The sequence below is a fragment of the Hemitrygon akajei genome, chromosome 10, assembly GCF_048418815.1.
Source record: "Hemitrygon akajei chromosome 10, sHemAka1.3, whole genome shotgun sequence".
Lineage (NCBI taxonomy): Eukaryota > Metazoa > Chordata > Chondrichthyes > Myliobatiformes > Dasyatidae > Hemitrygon > Hemitrygon akajei.
The window spans coordinates 90678256-90695848 of NC_133133.1; the positions used below are offsets into that span (position 1 = coordinate 90678256).

At 41.1% G+C, this 17593-nt stretch overlaps 1 protein-coding gene across 1 annotated transcript in view; it reads right to left on the bottom strand.

Moving 5' to 3' along the window:
- The window catches only part of LOC140734532 (sodium- and chloride-dependent neutral and basic amino acid transporter B(0+)-like), an 89050-nt gene that overhangs the window by 17181 nt on the left and 54276 nt on the right, over positions 1-17593 (bottom strand). The window contains exons 7-9 of the mRNA XM_073058628.1: positions 13055-13195; positions 5255-5483; positions 3979-4104 (exon numbers count right to left, since the gene is read on the bottom strand). Coding sequence (XP_072914729.1) covers positions 3979-4104; positions 5255-5483; positions 13055-13195 — 496 coding nt within the window. The remainder of the gene's footprint in view (positions 1-3978; positions 4105-5254; positions 5484-13054; positions 13196-17593) is intronic.

Sequence of the window (17593 nt, forward strand, 5' to 3'; positions counted from 1 at the left end):
AGAGGCAAAATGAGCCTGTCCCAAATACTGTTTAAACTTAACTTTGTGAAATTCTTAAAAATGTGAGAGAATAATACTACTGTAGGGTAATGTAATTGGTTTAAGAGGCTGGTCTGATATGATGGCCATAGTTACATGTAACACTGTCACTGGGGCTTGTACACCAATTTGGCTTGTTAGCTAACTCTGCTAACAGCCACGTGACTCAGCAGTGAAAAGGCTGTCTTTCATAAGCAATACACGTCTAGGGTCAGTATAATTTGGGGTTCAACCAAATAGGAATTTTGGGATGCTCCAATTAAAGGAATCAATTTGAGTGAATGTTGTGTAAATACTGCCCATACACTGTTATTGGTAGCCAAGAAATGATAGATTGTACACCCAGATAAAATTATAAAGAAAGTATATTTACCAATTTTCAACTTTATCAAACAGTTAACAGGAAATGAAAAAGAAGTTGAGATCCAGCAAGGTGTGCAGCAGGATGCTGGGGATCTTTTACCTGTCCGTCATAACAATTGCAGTCTCCTTTGCTACTTCATTTAGGGGCAGCAGTATCCGTGCTGGTGATACAAAAAGACTAAACAAACTCATAAAAAATGCTGGATCTGTCCTCAGCTACAATCTGGTCTCTTGAGTTAGTGGTGGAGAGGAGGCCGCTAAACAAACTGTTATCTATTATGGAAAATCTGGCACATCCTCTCTATGACCTACTGAATAAGCAGTGGAGCACCCCTTCGAAGAGACTCACTCAGCACCCTTATCGCAAGGATTGTTACAGAATATCTTTCCTATCGAATGCAAAAGTGTATACAACAGTTCATCTCTGTGAGACAGGAGAACCCAGACCATAGTACAATAATCTCTGTTTTATTATTTTGTACATTATTATTGCACATTGGTAAATTATTATTGTGTATATTATTATTCTGTACTTGACTATTAAGTCTGCACACTGCTAAGTGAGCTTTTAAATGTTGCTGAGTAACGGGAGAATTTCCCACTTGGGATCAATAAAGTACTTAGTATTATTATTATTATTATTAAAAGAAAGATAAAAGGGACCATTAAGTTAAACTAAATGTGCACATAAACATCGGAGCTCATTTCTGTGGTAGCTGGCAGCAGCTTTACTGATGGCACAGAATTCTCTTCACCAATCACAGGTAGAACTTTCCTTCTTGGAATCCTCTAACTTGCGAAACACTCCTTGCATTAGGGTCTCCCCTTCAGATGGGGTCCTCCAGGCATCTTCCCTGGAGCTCTTCTCTCCACACCTCCCACTAAAAGACCCCAAACCAGATTACTGTCCTTCAGAAAACACTTCCTGCCCAGCTCTGCAGAATATTCCATGCCATCCCACTCTTGATTGGCTGACACAACATTCCTAATTTGGACAGCATGGTTCTTTATCTTTAGCTGAAGCCAAAATACTCTTACCAGCAGGACACACTGCTTTTACAGAAAACTGCTAAAATAAAATGACTTTGGAACTTATTAGACCATTATTTGTAACAGTATTCAAATGAAGTTTGTAATTTCAGGACCTCCAATTGCCTTAACATCAGAGACAGGAATGCCCTCCCACCCTCTGTCCTTTTTTGGCACCTCATGCAAATGCTGGGACGAGACATCTCCATCAGTCTTACAGCTCCATGGCCGATATTTCAGGCTGAAATCATAAGCAGATAATGCAGCCAACCAGTGATGACCTGTGGCATCCATCTTCACTGAGATCAGGATATAAGTTAGTGGATTGTTGTCAGTCCTCACCTCGAACTTGGCACTATATAGATAGTCACGTAATGTATTCACTACAGTCCATTTCAACACCAGAAACTCCAAATTGTGAGTAGGATGCTTTTGTTTGGATGGTGACAGACTCCAGCTGACAAAAGCAACATGTCTAAACCTATTAGCTTGGTCCTGATATACAGCAATACCTAAACTCTCACAGATGGCATCTATATGCTGTACATATGGCATCTGGGGGTTTGAAAAGATGCTTTAGTCAGCAATTGAAAGGCCTCTTCACATTTTGCATTTAATCTTTTCCTGAAAGGTTTCTAAGGGCTAAGGTAAACTTTGCCTTCTCCTTTTGTTCTCTTCCCTTTCTTCCCCAAGGGAGGGTATCCACACAGAAACTGATCAAAGGAAGGCACACTCTGATATGGTCCTTCCCAAATCTCCGGTCGTACCCACAGAATCTAGGGAATGAATGTAGGGCACTCACATCCTTTGCCTTGACCATGTGGTCACCTTCACTATTTTGGATGGATCCATAACTATTTCCTATGTGCCCGATGTAGCTGACTGACATCTTACAGAACTGGCACTTGTCCAGTGACAGTTTTAACCCTTCAGCTTTCAGGTGGTCTAACACCGTCAGTAGCCTCATCTCATGCTCCTCCAGTGTGGACCCGAACACTATGAGGTCATCCAAGCACACCAGTACCTCAAGCAGGTTCATGTCCCCAACAGTCTTCTCCATGACATGTTGGAAAGTGGCCAGTGTTCCTGATTTGCCCTGGGGCATTCTTTCAAACTGAAGGAACCCAAGTGGACATATGAATGCCATCTTCTCTTTATCAGCTTCCATCCTGTATCTGATAATACCCACTCCTTAGATTCAACACACTGAACCATTTTGATCCACTCAGAGAGGCTACAGCTTGCTTGATCCATGGAGCAGTATATTGGTCCGGAACTGGACGTCTGTTCAGTGTCCAATAGTCAACACACATTTGTACCTTCCCATTCTTCTTCCTCACCACCTCAGTGGGACTATGGGACACCTCAACTCTAATCAAGCTTCCTTCAGATTCAGCAGATACTTCTGGCATCTTCTACCTCAGCTGGTGCTAACCGTCGAGACCTTTCTCTGAAAGGTGTTTCCTCTGTTACTTGGTTGGTGTGGTGAGTACTCTTGGAGCAACCCACATCAAACTTGTCAGTAGAAAAAACATTTTTGAACTTCAACATCTCCTTTAGTCTCCTTTTCCATCTCTCAGGTACTGGGGAGTCACTAAAGCTGAATGACTTTGCTGTTAACTTTCCCAATCCGGGAGACTGTCTCTCTCCCAGTTTTCTCACCAGAAAACTAGACATTAGCCTCACAGGAAAAAGATGTGCCATCGGCAACCCACATTTGAGCCTGACCTCTCTCTCTCTGAAGCGTTCCTGACAATCACTGTCATCCTGCTTACGTGTACAGCTGAAAGTGTCTGCCGTTCAGTTCTCACTAACACTCCAGCAGCTGATTTGCTGACATCATGCCTAATTTGGATAATGTGGCTCTTTGTCTTTAGCCAAAGCCAAAACACTCTTACCAACAGGAAACACTGCTTTTACAGAAAACTGCTAAAATAAATACCTCATAGCATAGCAATAGAAATGTTAACCTGGGTACTACATACATAAAGGGTTTTTAGCACACTTTGTGTTCAGTTTCTGGTGATCAACATATGAGTTGCTATGGCTTTTCTGAAACATAAAATGCCTCCGCCTCCGCCGTTGTATTTGTGAAAACCTACACTACCTCTGCTTATGATTCCTTGCTTTAACTCTGGGGTCTTAGCACATATGCAGGAAAAGACTACAATTTGTACAGGACTTCAGTTAAAATATTGCCTGTATCATCTCTGAAAGGAACTTGGATACAATGACAGGGTCCGGATAAGTTCATAAAAATTATGGCAACAGTCATAGGTTATAATTGCAAGAAAGCCATAAGAAATTCAAGGATGAAATAGAGGGAACAGATTTTGAAAACTCAAATTTGTACTTTAAAGATGGTCACTTCACGTGGTATTTGATGGAAGTGCGGGCAAATGATCTCCCACAGAATACCATAGATCTCAGTGATGGTAGTCCTAGTTATTTTGAGACGGTAAGTGTACAGTTCAGTATGAGTAAATGCTGAAGTTCAGAAACCCTAATGGCAGTGGGAGAGATTGAAGGAAAGACAGTGACTCTTACCTACTGCAACACATTGACTGCTGAGTCCCAGAGTAATCAACATGAAGAAAAACAAACTGGACCATAGCGGAGCCACTGGCAGCTGAGCAAGAGCCTCTGGGTACACGATAAAAGCCAAACCAAAACCTAAATACAATGAGTAAAAGAATAATGTAATTTATTTAAAGCAAATTAATTATTTTCCAGATTGCAAAAAAAAAATCCATTTTTCTCAGTTTGGAGATTTTCTGATTCTTGTTCATTGGGATGCTAGAGGAATGAGGATATTTTTATTAAAGGGTCCTGTTTTGATCACAATTAAATCTGCAGTGACGTCGCCAAGTAAGTGCCCCCTACTTTGTGCCAATTGTTGTCACTGGGACCAGGATGTAGACCGAACAAACTCTTTCCACATACACTCTACAGTCAGTGGAGACAGCAGTGTGAGAAATGGGACTATTGTTCGTCTGTCTGCATTACAATAACTAATTAATTGAAAAAAACCCAGGAAATTACTAATCACTCCACTGACAGTGCAATGAGACGAGTTTGCTACTTTCACAACTTTACCTTTCAGACACTTTCAGCGATAATTTCAATTTATTATTCTTCAAAGGAGAAAATGGAAGGTAGGTGTTTCTCTGTAAATTTTGAAGTGTTGCATATGCCTCACCTACTGATGAAGCAAATGAAACACGTCAGATCCATAGTGACCTTCATCAATGACAATCAATGGGTCCAACATAACATTGAACCACAGAAAAGAAATAAAAAGTAAACGATCGGGGCTCCCTTAATGATTGCAGAATCAACCCTTTCTTCTTCCAGTTCCATTCACCATTCCCTGTACAAGGCAACAAATGTTCCTTTGAAAAAGTTGCACAGTCTTTAATTTTGTCTTCCTATTATTATCTTTTACACCACCAATCCATTCCATTTTTCCATTTCTTCCCAGATCTCCCTTCCCATCATCTCTCTTCACTCCCATAGCCATCAATATTCTCCTGATTTCATTCTCGATCAACATTGTACTTCTCCTTTCTACATCCTTGACTATTTTGGCCTCACCCTTTTAACTCTTTACTGCATTTCCTGATACCTTGCCCTCAACTCTAGCCCCTCTCAAAATCCTTTCCCTTCTAACTGTCCGTCAATCATCCCCCAGACCTTTAGTCCACCACTGGGTCTAAATAACTAGACCCAGCTGTTCCATGAAAGCTGAGAATGCAGATCTAGAGATCTTAGCACATAATTTAAAAACACTGTAATGTTAGATAATAACTCATAGCACAGGTACCTGATTGAGAAACTTCTGAAACAGGCTTGTCTTCTATGTGAGCCATGTGTCCAAGGATGGAGAAAATGACAAATCCAGCAAACACACTTGTGGCACAGTTAATGAGGCAGACTGTGACAGTGTCTCTGTAACAGTTGTTGTGGAATTTGTTGTAGGATGACAAGGTTATTAAACTGCCCCAGCCAATTGCAAGAGAATAGAATATTTGTGTTGCAGCATCTTTCCAGACCTGGTGATTGTAAAGAGCAATTATTTAGCTCAGGGTTAAATTGGAGGTATAAATGACATTGAAGAGTTTGTCTAAGGTTACAATAGGATATTGATTTGGAAAGTGGGCAAAGGAATAGCAGATGGAATTTAACTCATTCAAGTGTGAAGTGATGACTTTTGGGAAGTTAAACCAGAACAGGATAGCACAGTAAATATCAAAACTCTGGGAAGTCATTTTCAAAATGGAGCCTGTCATGTGCAGGTACATATTTCACTGAAAGTAGCAACAGAGGTAGAAAGGGTGGAGAAGAAGACTTATTAATGTTTAACTTCATTAGTTGGTCCACGGAGTATAAGAATTGAGGCATCATATTACCATATAAAGACATTGGTGAGGATATCATATGCAGGTGTGTTCGCCACTCAATAGGAAAGATGTGATTCAGCTAGAGAGAGGGTGGAATTGATTCACAAACATGTTGTATGATTTGGGTACTTGAGTTATAAGGAGGTTCTGTAACATTATTATATCCGAGAGATGGGAATAGGGATGAGCTCCCTCTGCTTATTAAATGCTCCCAATGGTGTGCACTTCAAGTAACCTCTGACAACCAAGGCCAGCTCCTGGTCGTCACATCTGGCTTACCTGCGAAGCCCGGTCGAACTGGGCTTCGGTCATGGGGAAGGCTTCAGGAGTAAACTCCAAGAGTTCACTGTGGATGTACGTGCTGCTGGGGGATAGTCATTGAAACAGACTACCACACTCTTCTGGTATGATTGAAGCAGGTGGGTACCACACACTGCTGGAGTGAGAGGTTGAGGATATCTGTAAATAAACCAGCCAGGTGGTCAGCACAGGACTTTAGTACTCGGCCAGGTACTCCGTCCTGATCAGATGGTCTCCTTGGATTCACTCTCTTGAAGGTAGCCGCATGTCATCTTCAGATACTGAGACCAAAGGATCATTGGTTCCTTGTTTCCTCTCTGTTCTAGTGATCAAAGAGAGCACAGAAGGCATTGAGCTCATCTGGATGTGAAGCTTTGCTGTCTACCTGTCACAAGATTTAATTTTGTAGGAGGTTATGGCATTCAGACCCTGCCACAGCTGTCGAGCATCTCTTGTTGATTCCAATCTAGTTAGGAACCTCCACTTGGCCCATGAGTGATTGCACAAATCACTCTCTCACCTAGATGGGGTCAGTTGTGCTGTGAGGATTACATTCCTTGACTTCTCTAGTGCCTTTAACACCATCCAGCCCAAGATCTTAAAGCACAAACTAACGGAGATGGGAGTAGACTCTCACATGGTGGATTGGATAGTGGACTACTTGACAGATAGACCTCAGTATGTGCGGTTGGGAGACTGTAGGTCTGACACAGTGGTCAGCAGCACAGGAGCGCCACAGGGAACCGTACTCTCTCCGGTCCTGTTCACCCTGTACACATCTGACTTCCAATATAACTCGGAGTCCTGCCATGTGCAGAAGTTCGCTGATGACACGGCCATAGTGGGGTGTGTCAGGAATGGACAGGAGGAGGAGTATAGGAAACTGATACAGGACTTTGTGATATGGTGCAACTCAAACTACCTGCGTCTCAATGTCACCAAGACCAAGGAGATGGTGGTGGACTTTAGGAGATCTAGGCCTCATATGGAGCCAGTGATCATTAATGGAGAATGTGTGGAGCAGGTTAAGACCTACAAGTATCTGGGAGTACAGTTGGACGAGAAGCTAGACTGGACTGCCAACACAGATGCCTTGTGCAGGAAGGCACAGAGTCGACTGTACTTCCTTAGAAGGTTGGCGTCATTCAATGTCTGCAGTGAGATGCTGATGATGTTCTATAGGTCAGTTGTTGAGAGCGCCCTCTTCTTTGTGGTGGCGTGTTGGGGAGGAAGCATTAAGAAGAAGGACGCCTCACGTCTTAATAAGCTGATAAGGAAGGCGGGCTCTGTCGTGGGCAAAGTACTGGAGAGTTTAACATCGGTAGCTGAGCGAAGGGCGCTGAGTAGGCTACGGTCAATTATGGAAAACCCTGAACATCCTCTACATAGCACCATCCAGAGACAGAGAAGCAGTTTCAGCGACAGGTTACTGTCGATGCAATGCTCCTCAGACAGGATGAAGAGGTCAATACTCCCCAATGCCATTAGGCTTTACAATTCAACTGCCAGGACTTAAGAACTTTTTTTTAAAGCTATTATTAATGCTTTTTGAGTTAGTGATTTAGATGCATATCATATTATTACTGAGTTAAGTATTGTATGTAATGAGTTTTTGCTACAACAAGTGTATGGGACATTGGAAAAAATGTTGAATTTCCCCATGGGGATGAATAAAGTATCTATCTATCTATCTATCTATCTTCTGGAGATCATACCTGCATCTCTTGTACGATTCTTGATCTCCAGACTTAAGTGGCTCTGATCTGGCTCTCAGCAAACTCCAGATTTCATTGTTCATCCGGGGCTTTTGTTTGGGGAAAACCTTGAATGATTTTGTGGGACAAACTCATCCACAACTGTTTTAAATAGTCTGTTACAACCCTGGTGTAGTCATTCAGATCCTCAGCTGAGTTCTTGAACGTGGCCCAGTCCACTGACTCAAGGCAATCTTGTAACCGTTCTTCAGCCTCCCACATCCATCTCTTAGTTATCTTCATTTCTGAAGCCTTGTTCTTCAGGCTTTGTCTGAATCCAGGTAGTAGGAGTACAGCCAAATGATCCAATTTGCCACAATGCAGCTTGGGAAGGAACGATAGGCATTCCTTATTATGGTGTATCAGTGGCCTAGTGTGTTGTGACCTCTGGTGGACCAGGTAACATGCTGGTGATAATTCGGCAGGGCTTTCTTCAAACAAGCCTGGCTAAAGTTGCTGACTAAAATTTGAAATGTGTCAGGATGTGCCATTTCTCACCTGCAGACAACAACATGCAGTTTCGCGAGTGCTTGCTTATAATTGGCTACTGCTGGTATATAAACTGTGGTCAGGGTCATGGATGTGAACTCCCAAGGCAAGTAGAATGGTCCATGTTTGTTGTCATGACAATATTCAGCCTGCAATATGCTAATTTATCAGCACCATTGACTCAGTCAATGACAATGGTGGTGTCAGCAAACTTGAATATGACATTAGAGCTGCGCTTAGCCACATAATAATAGGTATAAAGCAAGTAGAGCCGAGGGCGACATACACAGCCTTGTGGTGCACCTGTGCTGATGGAGATCATGGAGGAAATGTTGTTTCCAATCTGAACTGACTGGGGTCTGCAAGTGAGGAAATCAAGGATCTAATTGCATAAGGAAGTATTGAGGCCAAGGTCTAGAAGCGTCCAGATGTCCCAGGGTTGAGTAAAGAAGCAATAAGTTGGCATATTGTATTACCTCGAAGATGCATTGAGGACATGTTTGAATCATGTCTTTCATCTACCTAGTATCTTCTTCACACAACATAGTTTGAATCAGAGTGACTGTTTCATGAGTCTGATATCCAGTATGTGAACAGGGTGGTCTGCTGGTGTAGCTAAGTGCAGCCTGGGTTTCAGGACTTGGGATGTTGTTCTGGGAGAAGATAGTAATACTGGCTTGCTGATCCTTCCAGTGAATGTTGAAGATTTTTCAGAGTCAATTGAGTTGCCTGCTGTAGGAAGTTCATTTGGAAAGAAAACCTGGAAGACTCTCAATTGTGAGCACAGTGGACTGCATCCATGCCTCCGCACTTGATCAGCTAAAACTGAGAAGGCCATATCACAAACCAGCTAAGCCTTGAGTGTTGATAGTATCCTTGCTAAGACTCCAAAACTCAGTTACAAATCCATAGTAGAAGAGAAAGATATTCCAGAGGACCACAAAGACGTTGTAATCGTGACAACTCAGAGAGCCAGGGTATCGTCTGTGCTCAAGGTGCATTTGAGTTGTGATCTGGCCTTCTCACCTTTAGTTAGTCAAGACTGGTGGCCAGGATATGCATTGGATCCTCCTCCAAGTTGGCAAGGACCTGTTCCCTAAATCTTATCTAGAGACATAGTGGGCTTGATTTTCACCATGAGAACTCAAAGAAAATGCAGGGAGCAGCACCAGCTACTTGGCCTTCTCCGACTTCAATTCAGCCTTTTTGACTTCATCAATCAGGAAATTAATCTTCAGCAACATGCTATACTACTCATGACCATACTCTTCTTCTCATCGTTATCAATATAGGGCCTCAGGAGGTACTATGTATCCAGTCTTCCCCCTCAGCCCTTCATGTTGAAACCCTACTCCACAGAAACAAATGAAGAGGGGGAGGAGAAGGAAGAAAACAATGAATTACAATGACATATATCAGGTGTTGGTGACCTGGGCAGGCAGAGCTGTCAAGGCATTATGCATGACCATAGCTCTGTTACAGAAATACTAGACCTATATCCAGGCACTTTGCTGGGAGAAGAGCTTGAAATGTGAACACTTCCTGAAAACATCTGAAGGGCCTAAACCCCTCCATTATAAACAACTCACTCAGTAGGGTCAGAGCAGAAGCACCGTTGTCAGAGGGGTGATGTTAAGGACAGGCAGTGAACTCACAACTGATTGCTTTTGTAGCTACCTCTTGTTCTGCAGACACTCTCCCAATTGTAATGCGGCAGACAGCTAGAGTGCCAGGTTGAATGAATAGTTCTTTATAACAGTACTGCTGCAGTGAATGGAGCTCAGCAAAAACACGAGTGGCCAGTGATGTGTCTTTAAGTCAGTTTCAGCTTGCATCACGGCAAGTGAATAGTGCATGATGGGTGTTATCACTCAGTGCAAAATCTATATGCCAAATGCCTGCTTTGTGTGTCAACGTGCTTGACAAGCAACCAGATGAGCTTTCTTAATCTACACAATTCTCAAAGAGGGACCTGATATACAAAATCATCAGTACAAGTACACAGTGTGTAAACCACAAAAACTAACTTCAAGATGAATGTGTTCAAATTCTGTTTGGCAGAGGTTAAGTGTACTCTGCCTAAGTTGATTAAATTCTCAAAGGCAAGAACAATTTACTCTACTGAATGAATGCGAAACAAAGGGGCAACATCTTAAAACAGGTTTATCTTTCAGAAGCAAGGGTTCTAGGAGCATTTTTACACAGTCTAAATCATTTCTTTTGCAGACTGTGGATGCTAAAGGTGATTGGACAAGCATGTGAGAAGGGAATAGAGGGAGGACCACCTTAATCAACATAGATGAGAGAAGTTGGAAGTATTCTTCAGTGACCATGAATATTAGCATAGTCTGGTAGGTTAAGTGACCTGTCACTGGGCCCTGTATTTAATATTGTACTCATAGATCATACAGACAGAAGGAGGTCCTCCAGCTCACCATATCTGCTGTTACCATCGAGTACCTATCAACTTATCCCATTCCTAGCACTTAGCCTAGAACTTTCTATGCCATGGTGTTTCAAATGCTCATCTAAATGATTCCTAAATAGTGTGTGAAAGTACCTATCTCCAGCACCCAGTCATACAGCAAGTTCCAGATTCCAACCATCCTTCAGCTGCAAAAATCTTCCTCATATTCCTTCTAAAACTTCATTCGCTTAGCTCAACCTTTGCCCCTAGTTACAGGGATTTTAGCTAAGAGGAAATGTTTTTCACCATTAGCCCTATCTATGCTCCTCATGATTTTATATGTCTCAGTCAAGACTTCTCGGCCTTCTTTGAAACAACAACAACATCTATTCAGTTTCTCGTCATAGTTGAAACATGTCATTCCAGGCAACATACCGGTGGATCTCCTCCAGTCTTCAGTGCAATCACATTTTCCCTATAGTTTAGTGGCCAAATCAACATATTGTACTTGAGCCATGGCCTTACTGAGTGGGAGACAGGATGGAATGTGATGGAAATGTACTCAAAATTCAATGCAATGATAATTCTCTCTTTTATACAATTGTGTCACGGTCACTCACTCTGTCCTATGACCCAGTTCATGAAGCTATTCTGTGTGCATTCTTAACCACTTTATCTACCTATGCTTCTGCCTTTGGGGTTAGTTTGATATGCACGTCAGGATCCCTCTGAACTTTGGTTCTTGCTTGGACCCACCGCTCACCGTGAATATTGTTAGTCTTCCCAAACCTCAAACTTTTCTGGATTAGATTCCATCTGTCATAACTTTTCTCAGCATTTAAAGGACAATGTAACACTGATGAAATTTTCAATGCTTAATTTGTTGTAGGATATTTTGAAGAAACTGGTAAAACATGTGAACAGTGAATTATCATTGTATTGAATTTTGAGAACATTTCCATCACATTCCATCCTGTCTCCCACTCAGCATGCTGCCTTATTCAATTCTACTGTTCCCTACCAAAAGACACAAAATGCTGGAGGAACTCAGCAGGCCAGGCAGCATCTATGGAAAAGAGTACAGTTGATGTTTTGAGCCAAAGTTCTTTGGCAGGACTACTACTGTTCCCTATCCCATTTGATTGTATGTCATATCATCAATCCCATCCTCTCCAATTTAATCCATTTTTATTGGTTAACTTATAGATAGCAAAAACTATACAATATGATAAAGAGCTTGTGATAGAGACAGTTATATACAACAGCTGATTCCATTTGCCTGCATTTGTTCCATATCTCCCTGAGACTTCCCTGTCCATATATGGTCCAAATGTCTTCTAAACTTTGTGATTATACCCATCTTCACCAATTCCACTGGCAATTCATTCTATATGCCCAGCACCTTTTGTGTGGAAAACATGCCCTTCAGGAAATGGACAAAATGGATCAGGCACATTGACCTCCAATTCCTACCCATACAAAAAAAACAAACAAAACAGATCAGGTGTATTGACCCCCAACTCCCTCCTCCCGCACAAAAAAACACACAAAAATGGGTAAGGGACATCGACCCCCAGATCCCTCCTTCTGCACAAAAAAAAACTCAATAAAATAGATCAGACACATTGAGTCCCAAATCCCAGATCCTGTACAAAAAAAATGAACAAAAAGGGTCAGGTACCTTGATCCCAAATCCCTCCTCCTGCACAAAAAACAACATAACAAAATGGATCAGGTACATCAACCCCCAAATCTCTCCTTCCACACAAAAACAAAGGAAAAAAACGGATCAGGAACATTGACCCCCAAATCCCTTCTCCCGCACAAAAAAATTGAGAAGATTGAGCAAAAAAACACAAAATATATAACTATAGGACTGAAAAATAAAGCCTATAATAGTGCAGTGTGCATCCAAAACACAGACAAAACCTGGGCAACACTGTCTGGGCTCAGCGGCAAGCTCTCCCCTCCGTTCAGAGCAACTATCATCCGGCGCTCACCCTCCGTACTCACTTTGATGCTTCAATCTCACCTGCTAAACTCCCCTAACCTGGTTGAATCTTGTACTTTGAAAAAGACTGTGACTACCCAGATCTTTCACTAATCATTCAGTTGCATTTTTTCAGGCTCTGAACAAAATTTGCAAGGATTAAAAATCATTCATGTAATAATTCTCACCCAAAATGAGCAAACTAACTTAATAATGCCAGATAGAGGAAAAAAAACATGGAACAGTGTGTCTAAAGTATTCAGCCAAAAGAAAGTCGGTTTACCTCAGCATCTGCCAGCTTTGAGAAGTCTGATTGGCTTCCAATGTAGAATTCAATCCCTTTCTGGGCTCCCTCCAGGGTCAGTCCTCGGATCAGGAGTACGGTCAGAACCACGTATGGGAATGTTGCAGTGAAATAAACTACCTGAGTGTGCAGAGGGGAGGTTAGCTTTTCCTGATTAAACATCTGCAATGTTTAATTCAGTAACATAACAAATACAAAAATATTGCAATCATCTGAGAAACAAATTATATCAAATGTAATTAGCATAATTCTAAAATATTCAGAGCAGCAAAACATCTAAACAAGAGAAGAGTGTTTTGAATGAATAACACATCATAGATTTCTCATTATGTTGCCATTTCAGGGGTGGATACTGAAACACATAGTTAGTCCCTTTGCAATTGTTCCAATGTGACCTTTCACTAATTCCATACACACACTTTTGTTTCCTGTACTCAATAACTTTAGTTCATAAAAATATATCAATTTAAATCTAAAATTAACAATTAATGTAATATTAATATTTGCCTGTTGAGAGCTCCAAATTCCAATCAGCTTTTATAGGGAGCATTTTCCATCTTCACTCTAAATGACCTGACTCTAATTTTTTGACAAAGGTATATTTTAGTTTCGAAAGTTTAGGATTATCACTCTGTGATGATAAGGGAACAGTGATATATTTGAGGTCAGACTTGTGTGCACAAGGGATCTGTTCTTGTGTACCTGGTAAATGACACAGATTGGGACATGCTGACAAGAAAGTCTTGATAAAATGTTTTCCACTGGAGTGTATTGCACCTGGATACATCTATATTGAGTATGTGAAACTCAAACAATGGTGTGTAAAGCAATGCAATGCTTTTCCCCAGGTAGTGATGAGCTTTTACACTATTTCGGATCTGCATTCATTACAGCAGATGGAGAATTTTGACCTCATACCAAGGTTATCCTTGTAGAATATGAAAAATCTTTGGAGCTTCAATCATTAGCTGCAGAAAACCCAACCTCTGATCTGTTTTCATTTTCTAAATCTTAATGCTCTGCCTACTGACTATCTTCAGTACGTGTTCAGAAGACGTTAATGCTCAACATCCATGGAGTCTCTACATTATCTTAAAAATTCAACTTTTTCTCTGCAGTACTCAGTCCACCATTTCCCTTCTTCCTCAACTTTCAATCCCATCTACAGTCTCTTTCAATTTATAATTACGATCCTTTGGTGTCAATTTCCTTTGCTTTGTTTGTATTATCCCTCCTTGCACTTTCAACTTTTTTTGTCATTTTCCTCTCTCATAATCATCTTGATTGGTGTTTTTTAATACTTTTACTTTCACTTTGTCCTTTACTCCCCAAGTCACTCAAGATCTTTTTCAAGGCACACACAGACTCCCTTCCTTGAAGATATGGACATTAAAATATTCTCTTTGAAAATGCCTCTAATGTATTCTGTTGAGTGGGGTCAGTCTCCATCATGATAGTTGTAGCTGATTAAGATTTTAATCACTATTTTGCACATCTGCCTATCAGACACAACAAACTAGATCACATTATGATCACTATTCACACAATAGGCAACAAGCTGAATCTGAAGCAGATAGTTTAATTCTTTATGGTCATAGCACACACTATTGCATGAAACTCTCCAGAACACACTCCAGGACATTCACTATCTTGTCTGAGCTGTTTATCCCAAAATGGATTTGTGCTTCTAAATTTCCTCCCTGCTCCTTCTACCAAGTCCTCTCTTATCATTACACTGACCACTGGTGATCCCAACGGCTGTGTGCTCAGCCTGCTGCTCTTCACACTGTGACGCATGATGAGTCACAGAATTTAGCTCGGACTGTATTACCGAGTTTGAGGATGTCACTACAGTAGTTGGGCTCATCAACAACTGTGATGAGTCAGAGTACAGAGAAACTAGTGGACTGGTGTGAGAACGACAACCTAAGTCTGAATGAGGAGAAGACCAAGGAAATGACTGGACTTTTGAAAGGTGCAGATGAACTGCCTTCCCCTGCACATACATGACTCCTCTGTAGGGAGTTAAGTGCGCCAAGTTCCTGGGAGTTCACATCACGGATGACCTCACCTGGTTCCTCAATGTCACCTCACTGAATAAGAAGAATCAGCAGTGCCTCCATTTCCTGAGGAGATTGAGGCAAGTGAGTGCCCTGGTCCCCCTCACCATATTAACTGAATTTTACAGGAGCACCATTGAGAGCATCCTGACACGTCGCATCTCCATCTGGTGTGGGAGCAGTAGAGCATCAGACTGGAAATCCCTACAAAGGTCTATAAGAGTGGCCGAGAGGATCACAGGGATCTCCCCACCATCCATCAAGGACATTTATCAGGAGTGCTGCATACACGGGACCCTTGGTATTATTACGGATCCAACCCATCCATCCAGCATCCTCTTTGACTTTCTACCATCAGGCAGGAGAATCCAATGCATAAAGACGAGAACTGTCAGGATGGGAAACAGCTTCTTCCCTCAAGCCACTAGGCTTCTGAACTCCCTGCCACATTGCACTTGAAGTATCATTGGATAATTTGTACTGCATCTTAACAATATTTAATTTGTACACATTACATTGTTCATCTATCATTTGTAGATTTAATTCTTACTTACCTTGGTTATTGTGTGTTATATGTGTGTTACATGTATTACTGTGCTTTACACCCTGATCCGGAGAAATGTCTCGTTTGGTGGCATACACATATATAGTTAAATGACAATAAACTTTACTTGACTTGACCTCAACATTTATGTATTCTGCCTGGTTGTAACAGCTACATACATAACACACGCCACAGTTTTAAATTCTTCTTTGTAATTCTAATTCCTGCTTAACACTTGGTCAGGTTAATATATGACCTTAGACCCACCAAGGTGGTTAACTCTAACTGCTTCCACATTTCACAAGGCAGTTGGAGATGCTCAATAAATGTCAGCTTTGCCACTGGAATCCATATTCTATCAATGCATATGGGTTGAACGAGCTAGGGCTTTTCTCTTTGGAGTAAAGGAGGCTGCACTGGTGAGGATCCAGAGGAAGTTCATAAAAATGATCCCAGGAATAAATTGCTTAACATATGAGAGTATTTGATGTCTGTAGGACTGCAGTCAGTGGAGTTCAGAAGGGAACCATTCAATAGCTTTGTAGTAGTGGGGTGGATGCTATCCTTGAACCTGTTGGTAGGTGCTTTCAAGATTTTGTATTTTCTGCCCAATAGGAAAGGGCAGATAAACATGTACAAACAAGCTGGATGAACACAACAGGTCGGGCAGCAGTCAACATTTCAGGCCAAGATCATTATGATGGCTGAATTCCCAAGGCAGGAAGAAATATACACTCTAAGGTGAATCTATGCATTCTGTTGAGGCCATTTCACTGGGTGGATTTAAGGCAGAGTTTTCTAGGTTCCTGATTGGTAAGGACGTTAAAGGTTAAGGAGACAAGGTGAGAGAATAGGTTTAAAAATTGAATGGTGGAGCAGACTCAATGGACTAAATGACATAATTCTGTTCCTGAATCTTATGGCTACTGCATGATGACTGTTTGAGTGACGAAAGGTGCCAATATATTGCTTGGGAAGCAGTGCAATAAAACATTGTTTTATTTGCAGGAATGCAAACATAATCCACAAAATAGAAAACAAGTGAGTGATGGATCAAAGTTGGTGGTTTGCTTTTCAAGAATAGAAACATGAAACATTGGGATTTTAAACTATTACCAAGGGATGAGTTCTTTAAATCAAAAGCCTGGAAAAGAAGCAGCTCTTGATCAAAAGAGACAGTAAAACACAAAAGCTGTAAATGCACTGTAGAAAGTTTAACTAAATCCACAAGAAATTAAATGTGAAAAGAATTGATAAGAATTAGGAGTTGAACCAAATATGAATATTTTAATTTAAGACAAGGTTCACGACACGTGCTGGTGATATTAAACCTGATTCTCAATCGAGACAGATTACATGATCGTTGAATGGAAATAATAGGAATAGTTTGTTTAAATTTTCTCAGACATTTTATGAATCTGCAGCAGTTGTTTGATTTTAGGGATTGAATTAATGCAAAGAATGCAGATGTTAAGATCAGGGCTATTGAAAACAATTTGTTATTCAGCTTGGCTTGAGCTTCTGAGCATTGGCTGGCCAGGTGGTCTATCCACAAATAACAGGCAAGAAATGCAGTTTAAAAGAGAAAGCAAATACAATGTACTGAACCCAAAATGTTAATCCTCTCATTCCCTCCAGAGGTGATACCTGATCTGCGGATTATTTTCAACATATTCTGGTTTATTTCTGATTTCTATCAGAGAATAATAAGTCTAATATTTGTCAGGTTATTACACTAATTGCTTATTTACTCTTCCTCACCAATGTTCTGTTGAATTAGACTGAGATATTTCTTTGTTCTATTTATTAAATTTTGTACTTATGGACTCCAGATTCTCCATGCTCGAAATGTGATGGGCAGCATTCCCTCTCCTGTTCCAGATACTGAAAGCTTTACTTGTTGGGTTACATCAG